This window comes from Marmota marmota, unplaced genomic scaffold, assembly GCF_001458135.2.
Source record: "Marmota marmota marmota unplaced genomic scaffold, marMar, whole genome shotgun sequence".
NCBI classification, from domain to species: Eukaryota; Metazoa; Chordata; class Mammalia; order Rodentia; family Sciuridae; genus Marmota; species Marmota marmota.
Genome location: NW_026000068.1, coordinates 24944045 through 24967456, shown reverse-complemented (window position 1 = coordinate 24967456; position 23412 = coordinate 24944045). Strand labels below are relative to the sequence as shown.

At 34.2% G+C, this 23412-nt stretch overlaps 1 protein-coding gene across 4 annotated transcripts in view; it reads right to left on the bottom strand.

The window, feature by feature from the left end:
• Nucleotides 1-216: 216 nt before the first annotated feature.
• Nucleotides 217-23412, bottom strand: part of Miga1 (mitoguardin 1) — a 73509-nt gene continuing 50313 nt past the window's right edge. For 3 of the 4 annotated variants that reach the window (XM_048814107.1, XM_048814108.1, XM_048814106.1), the window contains exons 9-16: nt 18185-18303; nt 17849-17921; nt 16951-17037; nt 14984-15082; nt 12632-12766; nt 10641-10694; nt 6250-6366; nt 217-4228 (exon numbers count right to left, since the gene is read on the bottom strand). In XM_048814107.1, coding sequence (XP_048670064.1) covers nt 4010-4228; nt 6250-6366; nt 10641-10694; nt 12632-12766; nt 14984-15082; nt 16951-17037; nt 17849-17921; nt 18185-18303 — 903 coding nt within the window. In that variant the 3' untranslated portion in view covers nt 217-4009. The remainder of the gene's footprint in view (nt 4229-6249; nt 6367-10640; nt 10695-12631; nt 12767-14983; nt 15083-16950; nt 17038-17848; nt 17922-18184; nt 18304-23412) is intronic. The other variant, XM_048814109.1, reaches the window with a different exon arrangement.

The window sequence follows — 23412 nt, the reverse complement described above, 5'->3', positions numbered from 1 at the left end:
CATAAAGAGACACATCTTTACATTCAATTTCAATGCTTCTACAGCTGTCTATGTTCTCTATGTGTGTGTGTGTGTATATACACACACACACACACACACACACATATATGTATATATGTGGTGATATACAGATGGAAAGCTCTCATAGCGTAGAGTTTAATGAGACAATTGTGACCTTCCAATTATATATAAACATTGTTTAAAGTACGCAATACATTTCCTAGGTGTACAATCACTTTTTTATTTGGCAGTTATAGAAATACATCCATGTCATAGTGCTTATTTTGGCTAAAGAGCCAATGCTATTTTTTTCTGTTACTGTAGTGTTTTATTTTTACACAAATTAATTCAGTTCTTACATTTAAGAAATAAATACATTTACTGATATCAACCAAGTAAAGCTAAAACAGGTTGTTCTCAAACTAGACCAAAACAGTGACATAACCATTAGGAACAAGGTAAAGATGTCCTTATTTCCATTTTTCACAGATAATATAAATTTTTATTAAATCTCACATACTTATATTAATCTGATTTATCCAAGTAAAAAAAAAATTGAATTCAGCCTAATTCTTACAGTCACTTTGAAATTTACAACCCAACCAATTTCTAAATACATGTGCATATTAAAATAAAAGCAAATGGGTTATAAACATATTTAAAAATTTCTGATTATGAAATTTCACAGAGAAGTACATTAAATGTTACTTTGGCATTCCTGTTTCCTAGGCTTAAAGGAACAATAAACTAATAATTCCTTTGTAATGCAAATAATAACTCTTTTGGGAATAAGTAGAAAATATTACATCTTAAGGCAAGAAACATTTGTAAATACTTTCTACAGTCATCTAACAACAAATTAATAAAACTGATTCTAAATGGATGCAAATGATTGAATGCTACTTTATGAGAAAGAGAAAGTTCTTTGGAGCTGACTATAACAATATGAAAAACTTAGCTTTTAAAAAGTTAGTTCAATTTTGACATTTTAGTAACATATCGTTAACCTCTGGGTAAAAAGTAACTACTTTGTTAGATGTTTAAAAAAAAAAAAAAAAGAAATGCAGACAAACCAAACTAGAAAAATTTTTTAAAAAGTAACATGTAAATCATCTGAACACTTATTTTTTTCTTCCAGAAAAGAGGAGGAAAAGCCATTTTCTCAGAACTGACTAATCCAAGGCCCTGTTTTAACTTACATAGAAGGGAGTGAATGAAGGGACTCATGGTGGTTAACTGTACTTTCCTGACAATACCACCAGGAGTAAGTTGATGGGTTTTACCCTGAAAGGCTTTAGACTAATTTAAGTGTTATTTTATTTTTTAAAGCATTGCCTTTGCTGCTTAATCCAGTTTTAAGGCAAATAAAAAGAGGCATGTATATCTCAGTACCCTTCTGCAGTCAGAAATATTCTTTTTAGAAAATGTTTACTTTTCAAAAAAGTCATGTTTCTTCACATACAATAGACTTTTCCTACATTTACTGCCCTGAAATTCTATTTGGTTACTCTTATCCCTTTTGTTAAAAGGCCACAAAGAAAGCTTCTTTGTAATGTTGTAGCTACAGAACTGATCAAAAACTAATCATCAAAATCAAGCACTGAATTTGAAAAATTAACCTCCTGAAGATGGTCAATTTTTTCTGATTTAATAAATTGAAATGTGAGGTGGTGGTATGGGGGAGGGGAGAGGAGAGGAGAGACCCAAATATCTCCTAGAACTCCATTCACCTTGTCTGATGAAATAAATTCCCCATGGTTATCTAATAGCAGCATTATTAAACAGTGCAATTCTTCCAAATTGAGTTCAAACAGTATCTTTCTTAAATAAAATAGTAAGTTCACTCATAGCTTTTGTTCATAAATAAAAATCATGGCATAAAACATTTAGCCTCAGTTGAGTAAATTAGTAGAAGTGATAACTGCCCTGCCCACGAGGTAATGGGAATGAACACACGCACATATGTGTATGTGTGCATCATTCAAAGCCAGTGATACCTCAACAAGAGGGTGAAAAAACTCAATACTAAATGAAAAGTAAAATGTTATATAATGGAATTTTCCATTTTCGTACTTCTAATACTCCTCCATCAGTGAGAATTATGAATAGGCAATTATTAATTTAAAAATCTGTGTAAGAGGACTGGGGATGTAGCTCAGCAGCAGAGCATTTGCCTAGCATGTATGAGGCCCTGAGTTTGATCCCCCAAACTGAAAACAAAACAAAACTAAGACACAAAGGAGTTATATACTCAAGAACAATTAGAGTAATATTTCATATATTTAATGTTCTAACCTATACAGTACATGCAAAAATTGTATGATTCTGAATTTCATATTTTGTAATTGATTTAAATTATTGTGGCTTATAAATTTTAATACTTAAAAATTATTCCTTTTCACTTTTCATTTTCTATTCATTAATCTGAAACTAGGCACTTTAATCTAAAAATGCATTTTTAAAAAATGCATTTTAGATCCTTTTGTGTAATTCACTCCTAAAATGTATAAAGACCACTTCAGGGAGCAAAAGCAACAAATTTAACCCACTGATAGAGTCAGCCACTCCAAACAAGTGGTATATGACTTAGGAACAAAATTAATGCAATTCTAAAAATATCTAATACACTCTGAAAAGCCTCACTCAAGAACAACCCACTTGTTCATACATTTGTCATAGAGGACACAGAATATACTTCCATATCATTAAAAATATTTTGTTCTTTATCAGAGGAAAAAAAAGAAAAAAAATTCTTTAAAACCTCACCAAGATTCAGTGGGGTGCAGTATCTTATGCCTGTAATCCAGCTACTTGGGAGATTGAGACAGGAGGATCTCAAGTTCAAGGCCAGCCTCAGCAACTTAGCGAGACTCTGCCTCAAAATAAGAATATTTTTTTTAAAAAAGGGCTAGGAATGTAGCTCAGTGGTAAAGCACCCCTGAGTTCAATCCCAGCACTACAAACAAAGAATAACAACAAAAAAACCTATGACTCAAAGTATGAACATCTTAAAAATATGGGCATACTATAACAAATTCCCAGTGTGCTGAGTCCCCTATGAGAGTAACTAAAAACTTGTTTTGTGGAAGAATAAAAGAGAAATTATTTTACTGTTACCAAGTTTGAATACCTCAGGTGTTGGGAGTCAGTCTCAAAATTACATTTATAAAGGGTATGTTTTAAATTGCTTTTCTTAGTAAACAAATGCTATCTTTTGAATCAATATTAATTCAAGAGAAAAATGTTCTAACTATTAAAAGATTAAAGTACTTCAGTCTCTGTATTGTAATTCATAGGACCAACAGTTAACATATTTTGGAAACTACAATTAATCTAACATAAAGTTACAAGTTGTAAACTTCTCAAGTGTCAATTCATCTAAATGTTTTATATTGATACTCAGTGATTACAATTTCTCTGATTGAAATACATAAACAAACATACAGGCAATAATATAAGCAGTACACATTAAATGCCACTACTGCCTAAATTTGATCTAACAAATGAATAACTTTACAGTTAAAAAACACGTTTTCAGGCAGTTAAACATATTGACACTAGGAGTAATATATTCTTCTATGTATGGACCACAAAGGTGTTGTAATATATTCTTGCATATGTGGACCATGAAGGACTTGGCTAAAATGTATATTTTCAAGGTGCAAAGAATAAAAACAAACCTTTTAAGTATGACACTGGACATTTCTGACAGCTTGAAGATGATAAATCAATTAACTCCCAAGTATTGGCTTCAAATTAAGCAATATTCCTATAGAATTCACAATTCACAACTTAAATTACTACCTAGATTATTAAAAAGCTGCTCTGAATATACTACACAGGGATGCAAAGAATTTCTGTATAAGTACAGTACTTATTCATTCATTCTTTACTAGATTTTTTCCCCTCCCTGAGTCCACATCCACCAATTCTGTAATACATATTACAAAATCAATAGTTACCTTAAAATATTTTATACCACTCTCAAAATGTATGATTCTTATGGTACTTATTGTACTTTGGCTTCCAATAGCCCACTGGATATAACATGACCATGACCACTTAAACAGCTACTCGTGTGTCTCAGGGCATCTGCTCCAAGATAGGCCATTAAAAGTTCCATGCGGCGAATGAGTAACTGCATGAGGTCTTCAGCCAAAGTCTCTATACTTGAATAGCGCACCTTCTCAAAATCAAAAATGTCTTTGAGAAAGAAAATAACTTGATTCTGGAGAATGAACACAAAACAAATTGGCATGTATTAGACCAAAATTATATTAAATCTAAAGAGTTACTAACATTATAACTAGCATTATATCAGGAGTCAGAACATCTGAACTCCAGGGATGATTTCACATCTCATTGGAAAAGGGACCTTGAACAAGCCATGTAACCTTTTTTTGGGTCCCATTTTCTTTTTGACAGATAAATATAAGATAATACCACCCATCTAATTTACTACTCAGGGCTGATATAATGATTAAAAAGAAATCTAAGAGAAGTGCCTGCAAACCCTAAAGCATGTATAAATGTGAGGGGCTATTTATTAGCCTTTCCTTCATTGTTTCCTCTGAGTACTGGTACTACTTTAGGAGAAGAATAAACTATTTTCAATAATCATAAATAATTATTAAATGTGCATTCTTCTGTACAAAACCCCTTAAGACACAAAAAATAAAAATAAATTCAGGCCTCAAATCGGAGAAAGACCTAGAAGAATATTTTACCTAAGTTGATACTTATTTTGAAACTCATCTCCCCCTCCCCCCAGGCCTAAGGACCAAACTCAGGCCTCAAGCATGCTAGGCAAAAACTGTGCCACCGAGCTAAATCCCTAACCCCCGACACTCATTTAAGTACATTTATTTAAATGGGTAGTATACTATTCTTTTTAATAGTATACTACTATTAAGTATACTATAAATTGTAAATTTCAATTGCAAGGTCATGATGAAAAGAAAGTAATTCCAAAGAAAAAAGCAGGAATATATAATTTATATCCTCTAGAAATCAAATATTAAGTACTAAGAAGACATATAGGTTCATTGGATTTTTATATTCACAAGGGTAATTAGCAATCAACCTGTGAAGTCCCATCATTTTATAGACAAAAGGATTATTTTTCCCCTAAGTCAGACTGTTCATTAATGACAGATTTAATTCGAAGCTCAATTTTTTCAATTAAAATACATACATTACATCTGGGAGGGCAAGTAACCTAGTTAAAAATTAATGAGTTCTAAATGACAGTAAAATAAACATTTCCTAAATTATTTATACAAATATTGTATCAATAGCACATAAACATAGTAACTTAATTCAAAAATGAATATATAATGAAACACCCAAACTTTAAAATTCATATTCAATTATGTTTACTTTTAATTGCTCCTTGAAACTCAGCCTACACCTTATTGAATAGAGACACTCCTTTGGCACTTTGCCGAAGAGATAATTCTTCAATGAACTTTACTGTGTGTTTTGGCAAACATAATCGTCTGACATTAGGATACAACTTTAAACTCCCATGTTATTTCTCACAACTTGGATTTTATCGTTCATATCAGAACTTACTGCACTAGGAGGGGGAAAATGCTTGGAACAAATTATATTGGATAAATTGTACTGTTATATTGTGTATTGTGTACATATACAAATATGGACCATCAAATCCCATTAGTATGAACAATTACAATGCACCAATTTTTAAAAAGTGGGGAGAAAATAACTTACTGCAATAAAAATATCGCTTGTTTATAAATTTCAAGTATCTAGGCATGAAGAACAAACTACATGAATTCCACTGTAACACTGTAACACCATGCAAGACCATGACAGAAAGAATTGATAAGGCGAATGGACTCAGTGAACCTATTCTACACTAAGGCACCAAATCTATAAAGCACTGGTTCATTTTAATAACAACATTACTATAAAATGTCACTAATTCAAATTGGTCACCTGAATTTAGGTAACCTGTATAACTTCACATTTAAATAAAATTCTTTCTTCTACAAGCAAAACCAAAACAGAATAAAACCTTATCCCTTTTTTAAAAAAATATTTGTTTTTTAGTGGTAGGTGGACACAATAACCTTTATTTTATTTTTATGAGGTGCCGAGGATTGAACCCAGTGCCTCACACATGATAGGCAAGCACTCTACTGCTGAGCCACAACCCCAGCCCCCTTATCCACTTTTTGATTCACTAAAAAAGCAATAAATCAATATATCAATGACTGAACATACCTTAAAGAAGCAACATAAATCATAAAGAGAATTTCTAGGACCCAAAAAGCCCCAAGCGAGGACAGGGCTTATGTGCTCACAAATGGCATAAAAATGGGCAAAAAATCCATCTGGGATCTGTTGGGAAGTAAAAAAAGAATAGTTATTTTGTCTTGTACTTACTTCCTCTAGCAGAGAAACTGAAATTGTTATCTATTATATGATCAGCTCTTTTTGAGGGTAAGCCAAGAGTCAATCATGAGTCAGTCTATTAAAAAAATTAATAAACTTAGAAGTAACTTTCAGAGTCAAAGAGTGATTTCATATCCTAACCAGTAGTATTCCAGATATGCTGAGAAAAGTGGTTTTTCTTTCTTTCTCTCCCCAATCCCCTCTTCTCTATTTTTTGGAACTGGGGATTGAATCCTGAGGGTGCTTTACCACTGATCTAAATCCCTAGCCCTTTTTATTTTGAGAGAGGGTCTAGCTAAGTTGCAAAGGCTGGCCTTGAATTTGTGATCCTCCTGCCTCCTTCTCCTGAGCAGCTGTGATAACAGGCATGCACCACCACACTTGGCTACATTTTAGAATATGTGAATATACATAATGAGATATCTTGGGGATAGAATGGAAGTTTACGCTTGAAATTCATTTGTACTTTATACACACCTTATAAACACAGCCTGAAAGTAAGTTTTCACAATATTTTTGGTGTACTTTCATTTTGACTGCAACCTGTCACATGAAATACATTGTGAAAATTTCTACTTGTACCATCATGTCAGCTCTCAGAAAGTTTCAATTTGAGAGCATTTTGAATTTTTCATTTTCAAATTAGGGATGCTCAATCTGTACTTCATTAAAACAAACAAACAAAACCAATCATGGGGCTGGAGTTGTGGCTCAGCATGTATGAAGCACTGGGTTCAATCCTCAGCACTATATGAAAATAAACAAATTAAATAAAGGTATTGTGTCTATCTACAACTGAAAAAAATTTTTTAAGGAAAAAATCTTTAAAAAAAAAAGAAAGCAATCATGCTGTGTTGTAAATAAGCAAAAACAAGAATGTTACAGTTCCTTAGCCATATAAACTTTAGGAGTATTCTTGAGTATTTAAAAGCCTTACTAAATCACTTAATGGTATTAATGAAAAAGATTAAAAAGAGTTCAAATGATTAGTTATTAAGTTATTTTTACTAGACCCCTAACCTTTAGTTAAGAAATCCAATATTAAAAATTGAATTGTGTAATTGCTTCTTCTTATGAAATATCAATACATATGTTTATGTTTTAGGAAACTGTTTATTAATAACTTTCTGAATGTCCTTTGTTAAATATCATCCTGTGGGATCTGTCATAAAGCACTGATTGGGATAATTATGCCTTAAGATTTTGTCTTTTGGGGCTGGGGTTGTGGCTCAGTGGTGGAGTGCTCACCTCGCACGTGAGGGACCCTCGGTTCGATCCTCAACACCACATACAAAAATAAACAAGTGAAATAAAGGTGTTGTGTCCAACTACAACTAAAAAATAAATATTAAAAAAATTCTGTCTTTTGGAGGAGTTGTTTTTTATTTTACAGTCTCCAGGACAATCTTTTAAACCTCAGTTTAAAAAACATGACAGCAGCAGTTATCATTTAACAAAGAGTATCCACTGTATTCTGGATAGTATGCTACATTCTAGTTAGTTTGCTAAAACATTCTTGGCAAAACAGATCATGTTACCATCATTGTAAGTATGTGAAAAGTGATATTTGGGATGTTAAACAACCAGCTACAGCATACCAGCTAGCTAGTGGTGAAGGATGGAAAGTTATCAGGCATTTACTGAGTTTATTCTAGTCTAAAACATGTTCTACATATATTAAAATTCTAAATGATACAGACTCAAGTGTTTTAGGAGTTCGAGAAGTGAGAAATTAGTGTGGGCTCAAACAGAAAAGATTCACTTTGGCAAGGAACATTGAGAGCCGAACTCAATAGTAGATTAGATTTATTTAAGTATAAAGGGAAGTTTTACATTCCATACATAGAAAATAGTTCTTCCAAAGGTGAGATTTATAGGTATTTGTGGATATTGAAAGAAGACTAGAATGAAGCATGGTATTTACTCTAAGAAGTAGGAAACAGGGCTGGTGATGTAGTGCAGTGGTTGAGTACTTGCCTAGCAAGTGTGAGTTCCTGGGCTCAATCCCCTGTACTGGATTGGAGGGAAAGGAGGAGAAAACAGAACTATTGGTAATGATGCTATTACTATCATTATGGAAACTGTTGCTTATTAAAATCTTTTAAGATTACTTTTAACTTTATGTTTAAATTAAATTTGTTATATCATTGATATTATCTCATTTCATACTGACAGTAGTTTTAAAAAGTAGACATTAACTCCATTTTGCAAATGGGAAAACTGAAGGTCAGCTAATGGTTGGTATTTGCCATGATTGTGCTAGCTAGTATGAGAATCACAGTCTACAAAAATCTGTTTTCTAGTGCTAAACCAGTTTCAAACATTATCATTTATAATAATCATTTAGGAAACACGTTATGATTTGAATGTGAGGTATCCCCCCAAAAGCTCCTGTGTTACTGTAGGAATGTTTAGAAGTGAAATAATTAAGACTGTGAGAGCTGTCACCTAATCAGTCTCACCCTAGTTTGAATGGATTAACGAGGTGGTAACTGTAAACAGGTGGGGCATGGCTGGAGAAAATAGGTCACTGGGGTATGTCCTAAAGGGTGCATGTTCCCTGTGGGGCCCGTACCCCAATCTTCCTAATCCCACCTTGAGCTAGGTCCTTCCCTGATAATGTCTAAAAGATGTCTCTGCCTCATCTTAGGCCCAGAGAAATGGAGTTGGCCATCTATGGACTGAGACCACTGAAATTGTGAGCCCCAAATAAACTTTCCCTCCTCTAAGTTATTCTTATTGGGTACTTTGGTAACAACACAAAAGATGACAAATGGACTAATGCAGAACCTGTTTAAAATATAGGGCTTCTGGAAAAATCTGAAATAAGAATTATTCAAATATAGGGTCTCTGGAATTCTTTCTTTGGTGGTGCTGGGGATTGAATTCAGGGCCTTGCACCTGAGCTACAATTCCACCTCCAACTAAAATTATTTCTAACAGCACGTACTGAAGATATTTTGAGGATTACATTCCTGGCATTATCAAGGTTAATAAATACTGAATTAAAAATATGGATGATAAAATATTACAGGTCCTTGAGCAAATAATATAGAAACGGGCAATATTTGCATAATGCACTATGCTAAGCACTATTGAGCACTTTACATTGTATATTCACAACAAATCCCATGAGGAACTGGGTGTGGTAGCACACTTTTTGATTCCAGCTTCTTGGGAGGTTGAGGAAGGAGGATAACCAAGTTGGAAGTCAGCCTTAGCAACATAACTAGATTCTGTCTCAACAAAACAAAACAAAAAACAATCCTATGAGGTAGATACTATTATTATCCTCTTTTTAGAGACAAGGGAATTGAGGCACACACAGGTTAAGCAACTTGCCCAAGGTCACATTGTTAATAAGTAGCATCTGAATCTCACTTCAGAGTTTATGTCTTTAGTCACCAGTACTGTATGGTGAGAGCAATATGTAGTGGATGAAATGGGCTACAAACTTTTGAGACTTTTGGGGTAAGTACCTAGAACTAAATAAAGCAGCTATTAGAATCAAATCATTAATTCTCAGTTGGATTATATGAAGGAGAGACCACTATATTACTAATTTTTAAAAATAATATCATTAAATTAAAAAAAACATAAAAGCCCTATTAGAGCTATTCTAACCCTAAATATCTTTAGTTGAAATCTCACATATGCCTCAATACTTGCTACACTGAATTATACAGAACATTAAGGAAAAGGGAGAAGGCATTCAAAAAAAGGACCCAGTACCAATAAGTCACTCATCAAGCTTGAGGGATAGTCCCTATTATTAGCTGCCATCCTTATATGAGAACTGACATATTTTATTGATAAGATCCTCAAATTGTTTCACAAAATAGCTGCTATGGTTTGGTTCTTAATGCAGCAGTGCTGGGAGGTAAGGCCTAATGGGAGGTGCCTTGGTCATGGAGGTGCTGCCCATGTGATGGATTAGTGCCTTTCTCAAGTCTAGTCAGACTGCATTAATTATCATGAGAACAGACTATTATAAAGTAAGGCTGTCCCTGGTGTTTTGCCTCTTCCCTATGGGCCTGCATGTTCTGCTTTCCATCCTGAGTTGAAGCATCTCACCAGCATAGCTGGCAGATCTTAGACTTACCATTTCAGAACCATGAACTGAATAAACTTCTTTCCTTACAAATTAGTGAGTCTCAGGTATTCTGTTTTAGCAACAGAAAATGCACTAAGACAGGAATTTAGGGAATAATGGGTTTTACCTTCATCTGTTCCCTTTTCTGTTTCAGCACTGACCAACAACTTGAAGCCACAGCCTAAATACATGCAGAAGAGAAAGACAAGATTAAATTTACAGCTACACCAACATTTCCTTTTAGAAAAGGGTGATTTTTATTATAATTCAAAGTTCAGGGGAATAAAATGTCCCATTTATAATTTCTTATTTAGTCCAGGTTCCTTATATTGCTTGTAAATTTTAATAAAAAGATACTTCATTTTTACAAATTTAAAATTTAAATATATAACCCCTAAAGAAAAAAGGTTTAATCTGATGCTTCAATTACAATTAAATTCTTAAGAGTTCTTATCTTATATTCTGAGGGGAAAAATGAAAATATATGTATATAGATGCACATACATAAACAAACGTTCCATGTGTAAAAATGAAACAAAGTAGTACTTTTTCCTTCAAAAAAAGGAAATATTTGTGAGTAAACATTTTTATTTAAGAAGTATGAAATTATAACCATGATAGAACAATAAATAAATAAATAAATAAAATAAACTTATTCAGCACATTCTGAAGAATTCTGACTCTACTCTTGCATGACCTAACTTTGATGAAGGTCACTTTACCAAACAAATTCCAGAAATGAAGAACACATACTTCCTATGATTAAAAAAATTTAAATCAGAAGAAGGTAGATTTATAAAAATACTTCAAAAACTAAAAATACTTTAAAACTTAATATGAAGGTTAGGGTTGTAATTCAGTGGGAGACTACATTATCTACCATGCACAAGGCCCTGGGTTCAATCCCCAACACAAAAATGAATAATGAGGAAATTTCAAAATAATTGTGAAACTGCCAATAGGAACTAACTTACTTCTAGATGCATATTTAAAGCCCATCAAAAATCAAGGTCAGAGAATTAAATATAATAAACAGACTGAGAATATTCAAAGTATAAAATATGGCTTGAGCCTATCTTATTTTTACAGCTGCCAATTTTTTCTCTCATAATTTTCTTTCTTTCTCTATTTTTCTGCTCCCCCCACCCTCTACCTTGTACTGGGGATTGAAATTGGGCACTTTATCACTAAACTATATCTCCAGATCTTTTTATTTTATTTTATTTTTGGTACCAGGGATTGAACCCAGGAGCACTTAACCACTGAGCCACATCCCCAGCCCTATTTTGTATTTTATTTAGAGCCAGGGTTTCACTGAGTTGCTTAGCACCTTGTTTTTGCTGAGGCTGGCTTTGAACTCAAGATCCTCCTGTTTCAGTTTCCCAAGCCACTGGGATTACAGGCGTGTGCACTGTGCCCAGCCCAGGCCTTTTTATTTTTAGACAGTCTCATTAAGGTGCTGAGGCTGACTTCAAACTTGTCATCCTTCTGCCACTGCCTCCTCATTTGCTGGGATTACAGGCTTGTGCCATCATAACCAGCTTCTCCAAACTTTTGATAATATTTAGGAATATAAATATCTCTATTTTCCTCTTAAAAATATACATTGTCATTTAAAAAAAACTATAACTTCCATATTTTAGTCTAGTCTTTCAGCCATTTGCATTACAGATAATTTTTTTGTTAGGCCTGAACTATCTGAAGTCTGAGTTTCTTTAGAGATCTGAAGAAATATGAGGTTTACCAGATCAAGGCTAGGACTGGTAAAAGGGTCAAAAGGAGAAACTCATTTGAAGGTGTGATATATATATAGGTATCTGATTCTACTATCAGAGAATGAGCTCAGTTTCCACGGTAGTCATTCCACAGGCAGATATATATACGTAAATTTTATTGTTTTCCTCAGTTCTGATCATTTTCTTATAAAATTTAAATGGCTAAGAAAGGAAAATCACCACTTACAGTTTCTTTTTTTTAAAAAGTATTTATTTTTTAGGTTTTTTAGGTAGTCACAATATCTTTATTTTATTTTTATGTGGTGCTGAGGATCAAACCCAGTGCCTCATGCATGCCAGGCAAGCTTGCTACCACTTGAGCTACATCCCTAACTCCACTTACAGTTTCTTTGAAGGAAGAGTTCAGCCAGCGATTATTTACTACATTCTGTATGGATGTTGGTGGGTTTTCTAGGTCTTCAAAAGAATCCATTAATATAAAATCCAGAACAACATCATAAAAATTTAGATTTTTCACCTGCATTACATTGGGAATTAAAACATAAATTATTATTACAGAGAGATGGAATAAAGTCTGAGTCAAGGTTTCATACTTGGGTAACAGCAAGGTTTTCTGTTTTCTGAGTCAAATCTGATTGTATTTCTCACAGAGATGAAGAGAAGAGTTAAATATGAAATATCACCCCCAGAAATTACAATTCACATGGAAGCTGCTCCTTCCTGGATCTCATCAAGTACAATTAATTTCTCATTACTCTTTATTTTATGAGTCCTTTTCAGGCTTCCATTAGATCATCCATAATGTTCATTCTACTTTGTTACTTAGTTATTAGTATATCTACTTATCTTCCCACCAGATCACAAACCTCCTGATTTTCATTCCTTCATACAGATTGTTATATAACATATGCTAGACTAAGTGCTTAGACTTCTACAGTAAGCAAACTGATGCCTTTTGTCTAGTCAGGAAAACAGCAACAAAATAATCTCACAAACATCCAATGACAAACTCTGACAAGCACAATAAATGAGAAAGTACATGAGAGTCAAAAATGGAGATTTTGATTTTAAGCTGGATGCCAGACAGAGCTTTTCTTGGGGAATGAGGCTTCCCAGGTAGAAAAAATTCTTATCAGAGACTTTAAGGTGAGAAGGAACAAAATGGTGTTGAATTGAAAGAAATCATTGAAAGAATGGTGTAGCACTCTACAAGAGAGTGGCAAGATCCAAGAATGAAAGGCTGGATCCTGCAGGGATTTATGGCCCATGTGAATGAGATTCCATTTCATTCTCACAATATTTGGGGTGCAGGATGGGATTGGGGATGATAGAAGAGAGAGACCCATGATTGATTGATTGATTGATTGTACTCGTGATCTAACCCGGGGTGCTTAACCACTGAGCCACATCCCCATCACTTTTTATTTATTTATTTTGAGACAGGGTCTTACTACGTGGCTTAGGACCTTGCTAAGTTGCTGAGGCTGGCTTTGAATTTGTGATCCTTCTGCTTCAGCCTCCTGAGTCACTGGGAGTACAGGTATGCACCACCACACCCAGCTCCAACTGTATTTTTTAAAGATCATTTTGGTAACAGTGTAGAAAGTGGAACAGAGAATGGAAAGAGTAAAGTGGTGGTGGGAGTTGGGGGCTAGGCAGGGAATCAGGGAACACAAAGATTCTGAGGTGGGTCAGAAGAAAGGTAACAGACACTTAGGCCAAGATAGTAGAGACAGAAATAGAGAAAAGTTGAAGAAATTAAAATATATTTAAGAGATAAAATTGACAAAACTTAGAGATGAATATGAAAAAGTGGGAGAGGACCAGGGAAGGGTAAAGGATGAGACTGAGGTTTCTGGCTTATAGAACAGAAAGGATACTGATCCCATTCATTGAATAAAGGAACACTATAGAAGGAAAAATTATGCCTCTATGTTATAAACCTGTTTTTTTCCTGCTTAGAATGCCTTTTGGTGCCTTTTAAATTCATTCTTTAAGCTACTACAACAAGATGCTCCAGGCTTATCATGTGCTCTTTCTGTCTCAGCACTGAAATAAGTTATTTTCCCAAGGAGTCCTATTTTGTTTTTAGTGGAATGTGGTCATTAGAAATCCAAGATCTGTGTGCTGAGAATAATTTTTTTTTTTTGTAATATTGTTGCTTCCAGATCCTCTCAATGGACAGGGCTAGGAAATATTATTTATGTACATGCAAATTTTTCTATTTATATTTATTTCTACAATAATATACATTAGAATCTATAAATTCACACTGATAGCTCCAATTCTAATCTTGACTTTTTATACCTTCCTTCTCTAACAGTAAGAATCTGCCTCTGATTCTTCTCAATAAATTTATTTGTTCAATTCTTGTAACCAATCCCCAGCTCCACTGAGCAGACTATTGTCTTATCTGAAACCACTTGCATAGGACACCATTACTGCCTTGCTGGAGACTGCCAATTGACTTTTAGATGGAAAGAAGGTAGAAAAGAAAGGAGGAAGGAAAGAGGAGTGAATAGAGGAAACGAAGGTTTTTTTAAAAGTTGTTTACCACAATTGGCCCAAGTATAAAAAAGTACAGTTTCTATTGTTTATGACTCTGTCAGAACACTGCCCTACCACCACAAAATTGGTTTTACTATCATTTAACAATGAAACAAAGGCCTCAACTCATATAAACATGCACAAATAATGAAGAAAAGTTTAGAAATTATAAAAATTTTGAATTTACCCCTCTGGCAGCAAGTTCCATTTCAGTACTAGCCCAGTGATCAGTTTGCTCTAAAAAATACATCATTTCATCAAAAACATCTTCAAACTTCTTTGGATTCTGCAGATGAAAACACATTTTAATCCTAAACTCAAGCCTACAAAATAAATAAGTTACTTTTCAAGTAAGTTTGCTGAATCTTAATTATTTTAAGTAACTGAATTGAAATAATTTTTCAAGGTATGCACATTTATTTCATTTACTATTTTGTTTTTCTAATATTTTTCAGAAGTCAAGAATGAGAATGGTAATAAAAAGTCAAATCAAACTGTTTATTACTCAAATATGTATGCCTATTTAGGTCAGTCTTTAAGATGAAAATATGTTTTAGCAGCCATTATGAGATGCTTTTGTGGTTCCTCTCGTTTTGGAAGAACTCAAGTTCAAATCCCTGGTTTTATCTGCTATGAGAAGGCCAAGAAAGAACACAAGATTTACACTGGGAATTACAAGTAGTTAATATCACCTTATGTTTACTTAATACTTAACCAAGTACATGCAAATGATTCAAGGAAGGACCTTTTTATTTTATTTTTCTCTCATCATCTAGACAAACTGCATAAAATAAAGTGATTCCTTATAGTCTGAATGAAGTTCTGTCCTTGTATCTACTTTATTCAGTCCTATGAAGATAGGTAAGAGGCATCTCTATTTGTATTCCAGATTTCTGAATATTCTGTCCTTTAACCTTCTTCCTGAACAGGATTAAGGAAGGTAAAAGAAGAGGTATTATTAGTCATAATAACAGTGGTGGCTATAATAGCAGATCTAATGATGATCTTACCATGACAATCACAAACTTTATGGCAAATTGGGAATAATTCATGCAAAACAACTTAGTCAAAAAAGTATGGATATTATACATAGGAAATAACAACCCAAGTAGAAATCAATGTTCTTTGGATGATGATGATGATGATGATGATGATGATTTTACTATTATTTTGAGGTGCTGGGGATTGAACCTAGGTAAGCATCTTGGGTAAGTACTTATCATTTAGCTACTTTCACACTCCTTTTTGAGACAGTGTCTCACTAAATTGTCCAGGCTGGTCGCAAACTTGAGGTCTTCCTGCCTCAGCTTCTAAAGCAGCTGGGATTACAGGCATGAGCCACCGTGTCCAGTTTAGATGATGATGATGATGATGATGATGATGATGATGATGATAATTTTGTGGTACTGGGGATTGAATCCAAGGATGCTCTGCCATTGAGATATATCCCTAGTTTTTTTTTCTTTTTCTTTTTCTTTTTTTTTTAGTACCAGGGGTTGAACCCAGGTGTGCTTAACTACTGAGCCACATCCCTAGCCATTTTATTTTTTAATTTTGAGACAAGTTCTCACTAAGTTGCCCGGGCTGGCCTTGCAATCCTCTTCCCTCAGTTTCCCCAGTTGCTGGGATTATAGATTTGTGTCACTATGCACAGCTTGGCTTAGATTGTTATTTTTTTGGGGGAGTACTAGGGATTGAACTCAGGGGCACTCGACCACCAGCCACATCCCCAGCCCTATATTATATTTAATTTACAGACAGGGTCTCACTGAGTTGCTTAGTGTCTTGCTATTGCTAAGGCTGGCTTTGAACTCACATTCCTCCTGCCTCAGCCTCCTAAGCCGCTGAGATTACAGGCGTGCTCCACCACAACCAGCTTTAGATTATTATTATTTTTAAAAATATTTTTGAGTTGTTGATGTACCTTTATGCTTTATTTATTTGTATGTGGTGCTAAGGATTGAACCCAGTGCCTCATATATGATAGGCAAGTGCTCTGCGACTGAGCTACAACCCCAGCCCCTAGATTATTTTTAATATGTGAACCTTTGCAACTATCTACAAAAACTTTTCAACCATTAAAAAACTAATGTACTTTAATCTTCAGTTAAATGAAAATAATAATAAAAAAACTTGCTAGCAAAAGAAGTTTACCTTTCGTGCTTTCACAATTAAAGCTGACAAAATTTTCCTTCCACTCTCTGCAAGGAATATCCTGTTGGCTGTTTCTGAAAGAATCACCTGAAAAAATATCCATCCCAAACAAAGTAAAAAGAGACCTATAATAAAATTGGACATCCAACTTTATAGCACATCCACACATAAATAACCTTAATATAGCTAATACATTACATTTACTAAATTAAAAAAAGTCCACATTTACTAAAATAAAAAGCTCTTTGAGACCTATGAACAAAAAAAATATTAAAGGGAGATAAATCTGAAATTAGATTTTGTTCAATATAATCAAAAAGTCTAAAATAAATTTATACAGTCCCCAAATATAAGATTTCATTTCTTTTTAGAAAATGACTTTTAAAAACCCTAAAATACAAACCAATTGATAATAACAAGGATGATTTTTAAACAGCCTCAACCCTTTTTGAGCAGTATCAGGGGACTGAACTCAGGGGTTCACTGAGCTACAAGCTCAGCTTTTTTTGAGGGAATTAGGTACTGTGGATTTAACCCAGGGGTGCTTTACCACTGTGCTATATCCCCCAGCCCTTTTTATTTTTTATTTTGAGACAGAGTCTTGCTAAATTACTGAGGCTGGCCTCAAACTTGGGATACTCTTGCCTCAACTTCCTGGGTTGTTAGGATTACAGGTGTTCACCACCATGCCCAGCTCTTAAGCAGTCATTTTTAGATACTTATAGAATCAAAATACTATTACTGATTTGACAAAGTGCAGTGGACTTGGGAAGCCACAGAAAAGTACAATGACAAACGGAAACCAAGTAGCTGGGAGGAAAAATATACCCTAGTAAGCTTTATATCAAAAGGGTGAAGATGAGTGGTAGGTAAAGTCACTTAATGTTTGAAAAAATACCTGAAAAGCCTGTCGAATACAATGAAGTTTGGCAAGAAAATCACTGTCTCCCAGGCACTCCAACATTTCAGTTCTGTAAATAGGGAAGACAACTGTTAAACTTCATTCAAGGTCAAGCTGAGTACAAATATGAACTCAAACAAGGCTAAACCTCAGGACCTCAACATAAACTATATATCTTCCCTATACTGACAGAACACGTGAAAGAACTTCTTTTCTACCTGGACCGAAAACATTTTTCTTTATTCTCATAAACATAGTTTCAGTAAATACCACACAAACATAGTAACAGCAACTTAATATTTTCCATAAACAGACACTAAACAGGAGAGGTACCTCAGTACTCTGGAGTAAATTTTTCCTTCTTCAACTAAATGCATGGCTTCTTCATAAAAAGGGCAGCGGCAAAAAGATTCCAGGCTGTAGGTATGCCGTATTTCTCTGTGTTCTGCAAGCTAGGAATACAGTGTTAACACAGTTGACACTGATATAACAGGAGGAACTAAAAGAAAAAAATGGGATTTCTCTATTATCAAAATACACTAAATTTGATTAAAACAAAATCTTCACTAACATTTTATAGCTAATAAAACCTAATTTACTTCAAAATTCAGTTGTTCAGGAGTAAAATTTTGTTAAGAAGCTTCGTTCATTTTGAATCCAAACATTTAAATTCACAGGGTACATAAATAAGCAACATCTTATTATTTATCAATAATAATAACTGAACAGGATGCATTAGAAAAAGAGAGAGAAGCTAGGTGTGGTAGTTCATTGCCTGTAGTTCAAGTTACTTGGGAGATTGAGGCAGGATGCAGGAGGATCATAAGTTTGACCACAGCCTGGGCAATTTAGCAAAACTCTGTCTCAAAATACAATAAAAAGGGTTGGCTCAGTGGTAGAGCATTTGTCTAACATGTGCAAAGCCTGGGTTCAATCCCCAGTAGTGTTGAGAGAGAGACAGAGAGAAGGATGAGGAGGAGGAGGAGGAGGATTTTTATCATCCAAAGAGTACTTAAAAGTATAACTCATGAAGCAAAACTTTCTACAAAAACATGGAAATAAGCTTGACTTGGCTATTCTAAGAAATTCTGCCTTATATTTAGCTTTGATTAAACTTTGTGTAACTCAAAGTCATGTTCTTCTGGCTAGCAAAACAACTCTACAAATTCCAGCCTTCTGACAGTTCATTTAAAAAATAACTGCAAATACTATAGAGGAGCCAACTTAACAAAAACCCTCTAGAGTAATTTTATTTTTCAATATGAAGTGATCCATTTAATGATACACTGCACTTTTTCCCCCTTGTGTTACTGGGGAATCCAGGGTCTTGCCCATGCTAGGCAAGTGCTCTCTCACTAAGCTACATTCCCATTCCCAATCTCCCCATTGTTTTTTTTTTTGTTTTGTTTTGTTTTGGGGGGTGATACTGGGGATCAGCTCTTTACCAGTGAGCTACATCCCCAATCCTCTTTTTTTTTTGAGACAAATTACCAAGGCTGGCTTTCAACTTGTGATCCTCCTGCCTCTGTCTTTCAAGTAGCTGGGATTACAAGTGTGCACCATCATGCCTGGCCCCAGCCCTTTTGATTTTATTTTGAGACAGGTTTTGCTATATTTCCCAGGCTGCCTCAAAGTCACCATCTTCTACCTTGTCTCCTATGTAGGTGGGATTACAGGTATGTATCACTGTGTCTAGCTACATTTTCTTTTAAATAATAGTTTTACTGAGATACAATTCACATATCACAAAATTCACCCTTTTAAAGCACACAACTCAGTGCTTTTGGTATATTCAGAGTTATGCAACAAGCACTATTTTCTAATTTGAGAACATTTTTATCACTCCACCAAGAAACCCCCTACCTTTCAGTAATCTCTCTCAATCCTATATCTCTCAATCCCTATATCCTGGAAACCACTATCTATTTGCAGGCTCTATGGAGTTCCCTACTCCATATAAATGAAATCAAACAATATGTGTCCTTTTGTGTCTGGTTTCTTTCACTTAGCATAATGTTTTCAAGGTTCAATCATGATGTAGCTTATATTAGTACTTCACTTGTTTTTATAGCTGAATAAAATTCCATTGTATGAATGTATACCATATTTTGTTTATCCATTCCTCACAACTGATGGACATTTGTTTTAAAATTTTGGCTATCATGAGTATAGCTGCTATGAATATTTGTGTATAAAGTTTTGTGTAGATAGATGTTTTCAATTCTCCTGGTATACCCCTAGGAATGAGAGGGTCAGATGGTTACTTTGTTTTACTTTTTAGGGAACTTCCAGACTATCTTACAGTGGCTGCCCATTTTCTAATATGATCAGCAATGTAACAGACTTCATATTTTTACTTATTTTTAATAACAACTGTTCTTGTCCATCTTTTTGAATACATCTACCAGAGTGGATGTGAATTGATCTGAATTCTCAAATAACTAATGATGCTAAATATTTTTTCATTTTTATAGACCATTTGTATATTTTCTTTTGAGAAAGTCTATTTAATCGCTTTGCCTTTTTAAAAAATTATTTTATTTTTTGGTACTGAGGATTAATTCCAGGGGCACTCTCCCACTGAACTACCCACCTTAGCCCTTTTTTATTTTGAGATAGAGTCTTGTCGAATATCTCAAGCTGGGCTTGAACTTGTGATCCTCTTACCTCAGTCTCCCAAGTAGCTGGGATTTATAGGCAAGCACCACCTGGATGCTTTTTTTTTTTTTTGGTACTGAAGATTGAACCCAGGAGCCCTTTACCGCTGAACCACATCCCCAGCCCATTTTTTATTTTGAGACAGAGTCTAACTAAGTTGCTGAGGGTCTTATTAAGTTGCTCAGGCTGGCTTTGAACTTGTGATACTCATGTTTCAGCCTCCCAAATCACTGGGATTACAGGCGTGCACCACCACACCTGGCCTGGATGCCCATTTTTAAATTGGGTTATTTATTCATTTATTATTGAGTTATAAAATTTCTTTACACATTCTAAATACAAACTCTTGTCAGAGAAATTAGGCAAGAGAAAGAAAATAAAAAGGATAAAAATAGGAATTGAAGAAGTCAAATTATTACTGTTAGCAGATGATATAATCCTATACTTGGAAGATCAAAAAAACTCCACCAAAAGATTGCTAGTGCTAATGAATTCATCAAAGTAGCAGGTTGCAAAATCAACATATGAAAACCAGTAACTTTCCTAAATACCAGTAATGAATCTGCTGAGAAAAAAATCAGGAAAACAATTCCATTCACAATAGCTGCAAACAGAACAAAACAAAACAAAACACTAAAATAACACAATTTAGGAATAAATCTAACCAAGGAGGTGAAATACCTCTACAATGAAAACAACAGAACGCTAAAGAAAGAAATTGAAGAGGACCTCAGATGGAAATACCTCCCATGTTCACAGATAAGCAGAATTAATACTGTTAAAATGGCCACATTACCAAAAGCAATATATAGATTCAAGGCAATTCCCATTAAAATACTAATGACATTCTTCAGAGAACTAGAAAAAAAACAGTCCTAAATACAAGCTCTTTATCAGATATATAATTTACAAATATTTTCTCCTATTCTGTTATCTTTACACTTTTTTTTGGTGTCCTTTGAGGCACAAAAGTTCAATTTTAATAAAGTCTAATTAATCAATATTTTTTTTTCTTTTGTATGACTTAAGTTATATTTCCTGATTGTACAGAATATCAAGGTCAGCCAGAGGTGAGGGACTAGGGATGTCTATGTTTCTTCCTAGCTGTGTGCATAGCACTATACGGTCATGTGACTTTCTGGATTTCCAGGAATATGATGGAGTTTTCCAAAGCCTCTTTTGAACATCTCATTGCCCAGTTTTTCCTTTTAAGGTTCTTAGTGAGTTTCTCTTTTGCTCCATCTGGTATTATCACTTCAGGTACCTGTGATGGTAAACAACTGCAACTGATTCTTTTTAAAAAGGGACTTTGTACACAGGGTGAACTCCAAATTAGGTCACATAAAGATAAGACCTGAGAATGGAATTAGCAAGGAGCTGCTATAGAGGTCAGACTGTCAGTTCTCTAGGGATGGGTCTTTCGGGAAGTGTCAATGCCCTTAAGTTCCTTCCAGTGGCTGCCAGACTGTTTTTCCCAACCATAATTACAATATTTGGTTTTCAACACTACCACAGAGAGAAAGAGAGAGATAGGAACTGAGCAGAATAAAAATGTACAAAGCTCTTATAAGAAGTCTACCATTTTTCTTAAATAAATACTCTGAAATTTTGCTAGTCTATTCTCAGTTTTTAGTTTTTCTTGTTTGTTTGTTTAGTACCAGGGATTGAACCCAGGGATACTTAACCACTGAGCCACATAACCCGTCCATTTTTTAAATTTTTTATTTTGAGACAAGTTCTTGCTAAATTATTGCTTAGAGTCTTGCTAAGTTGCTGAGGCTGGCTTTGAACTCATGATCCTTCTGCCTCAGCCTCCCAAGTTGCTAGATTTACAGGTGTTGTGCTCCATTGCACCCGGCCTGTTTTTGGAGTTCTGAAAATTTTGATTTTGATAATTTTGATTTTGGGGTTTGTGAAGGAGACTATTAGACATTTTCTTTTCTTTCTTTCTTCCTTTTTTTTTGAGGTGCTGCTAGGTGCATGTTTATTTTAGGGATAATAAAAATATTCTGGAATTAAAATGTAGCATTGTTTGCACAACTCTGTGAATATACTAAAAATCATTGAACTGTACACTTCAAGAGGCTGCATTAATTGGCATGTGACTTACATCTCTATGAAGCTATTATATAAAAAAAGAAATAAAGAAGAAAAGACTTTTTTTTTTTTTGAAAGCCAAGTGTCTGCTATACTTTAGAAAAGAAAGACTTTTCAACTGTGGTTACAAATCAATGTTCAGCAAAGCTTATATAGGGAAATCTTATTAATCAGTTTCACAAATGATTGACAAGCTTAGAGAAAAGCTTATGTGCAGAACTATTTTAAACAGGCAAGAAATCTTTCTGCTAATTCTTCCCATCCCCTTGTGCTCTGGACTGAATCAAGTGCCTTGTGCATGCAAGTACTCTACAACTGAGCTATGCCATCCAGTTCTTTCTGATAACTCTGCATAAAATTCTTATATGCTCAAACGCTGTTTTACTTCCCAAAGATTTTTGATCTTATTTTCTTAATAACCTTCCCCATTATAACAGTTTTCCCTAATTAAGTGCTTCACATATAGTAAATGTAATTTAAAATAATTTAACAAACATTTCATAACATAAAAAAATTTAATTTGGAACATTTGTATTCAGAGATCATACTTTTATTCCCTTCTAGCACTCCTAGGATGTTTCTTGGATACTGAGTTCTTCTTATGTATATTCATACATTTTGTTTTCCATGAGAATTGTTTTAAGTGTACTTAACTACCAAACTTAGTGGCTTATGCCTGCCTGTTATACTGTCATGTATAACTAATTAGAACAAATAAATTTTTTTTAAATGCAAATAATTCAGGAGGTGACACTGTTAGTAATGGTTAAAATACACAGAAAAATCTTTAAAGGATGAAAAAGACT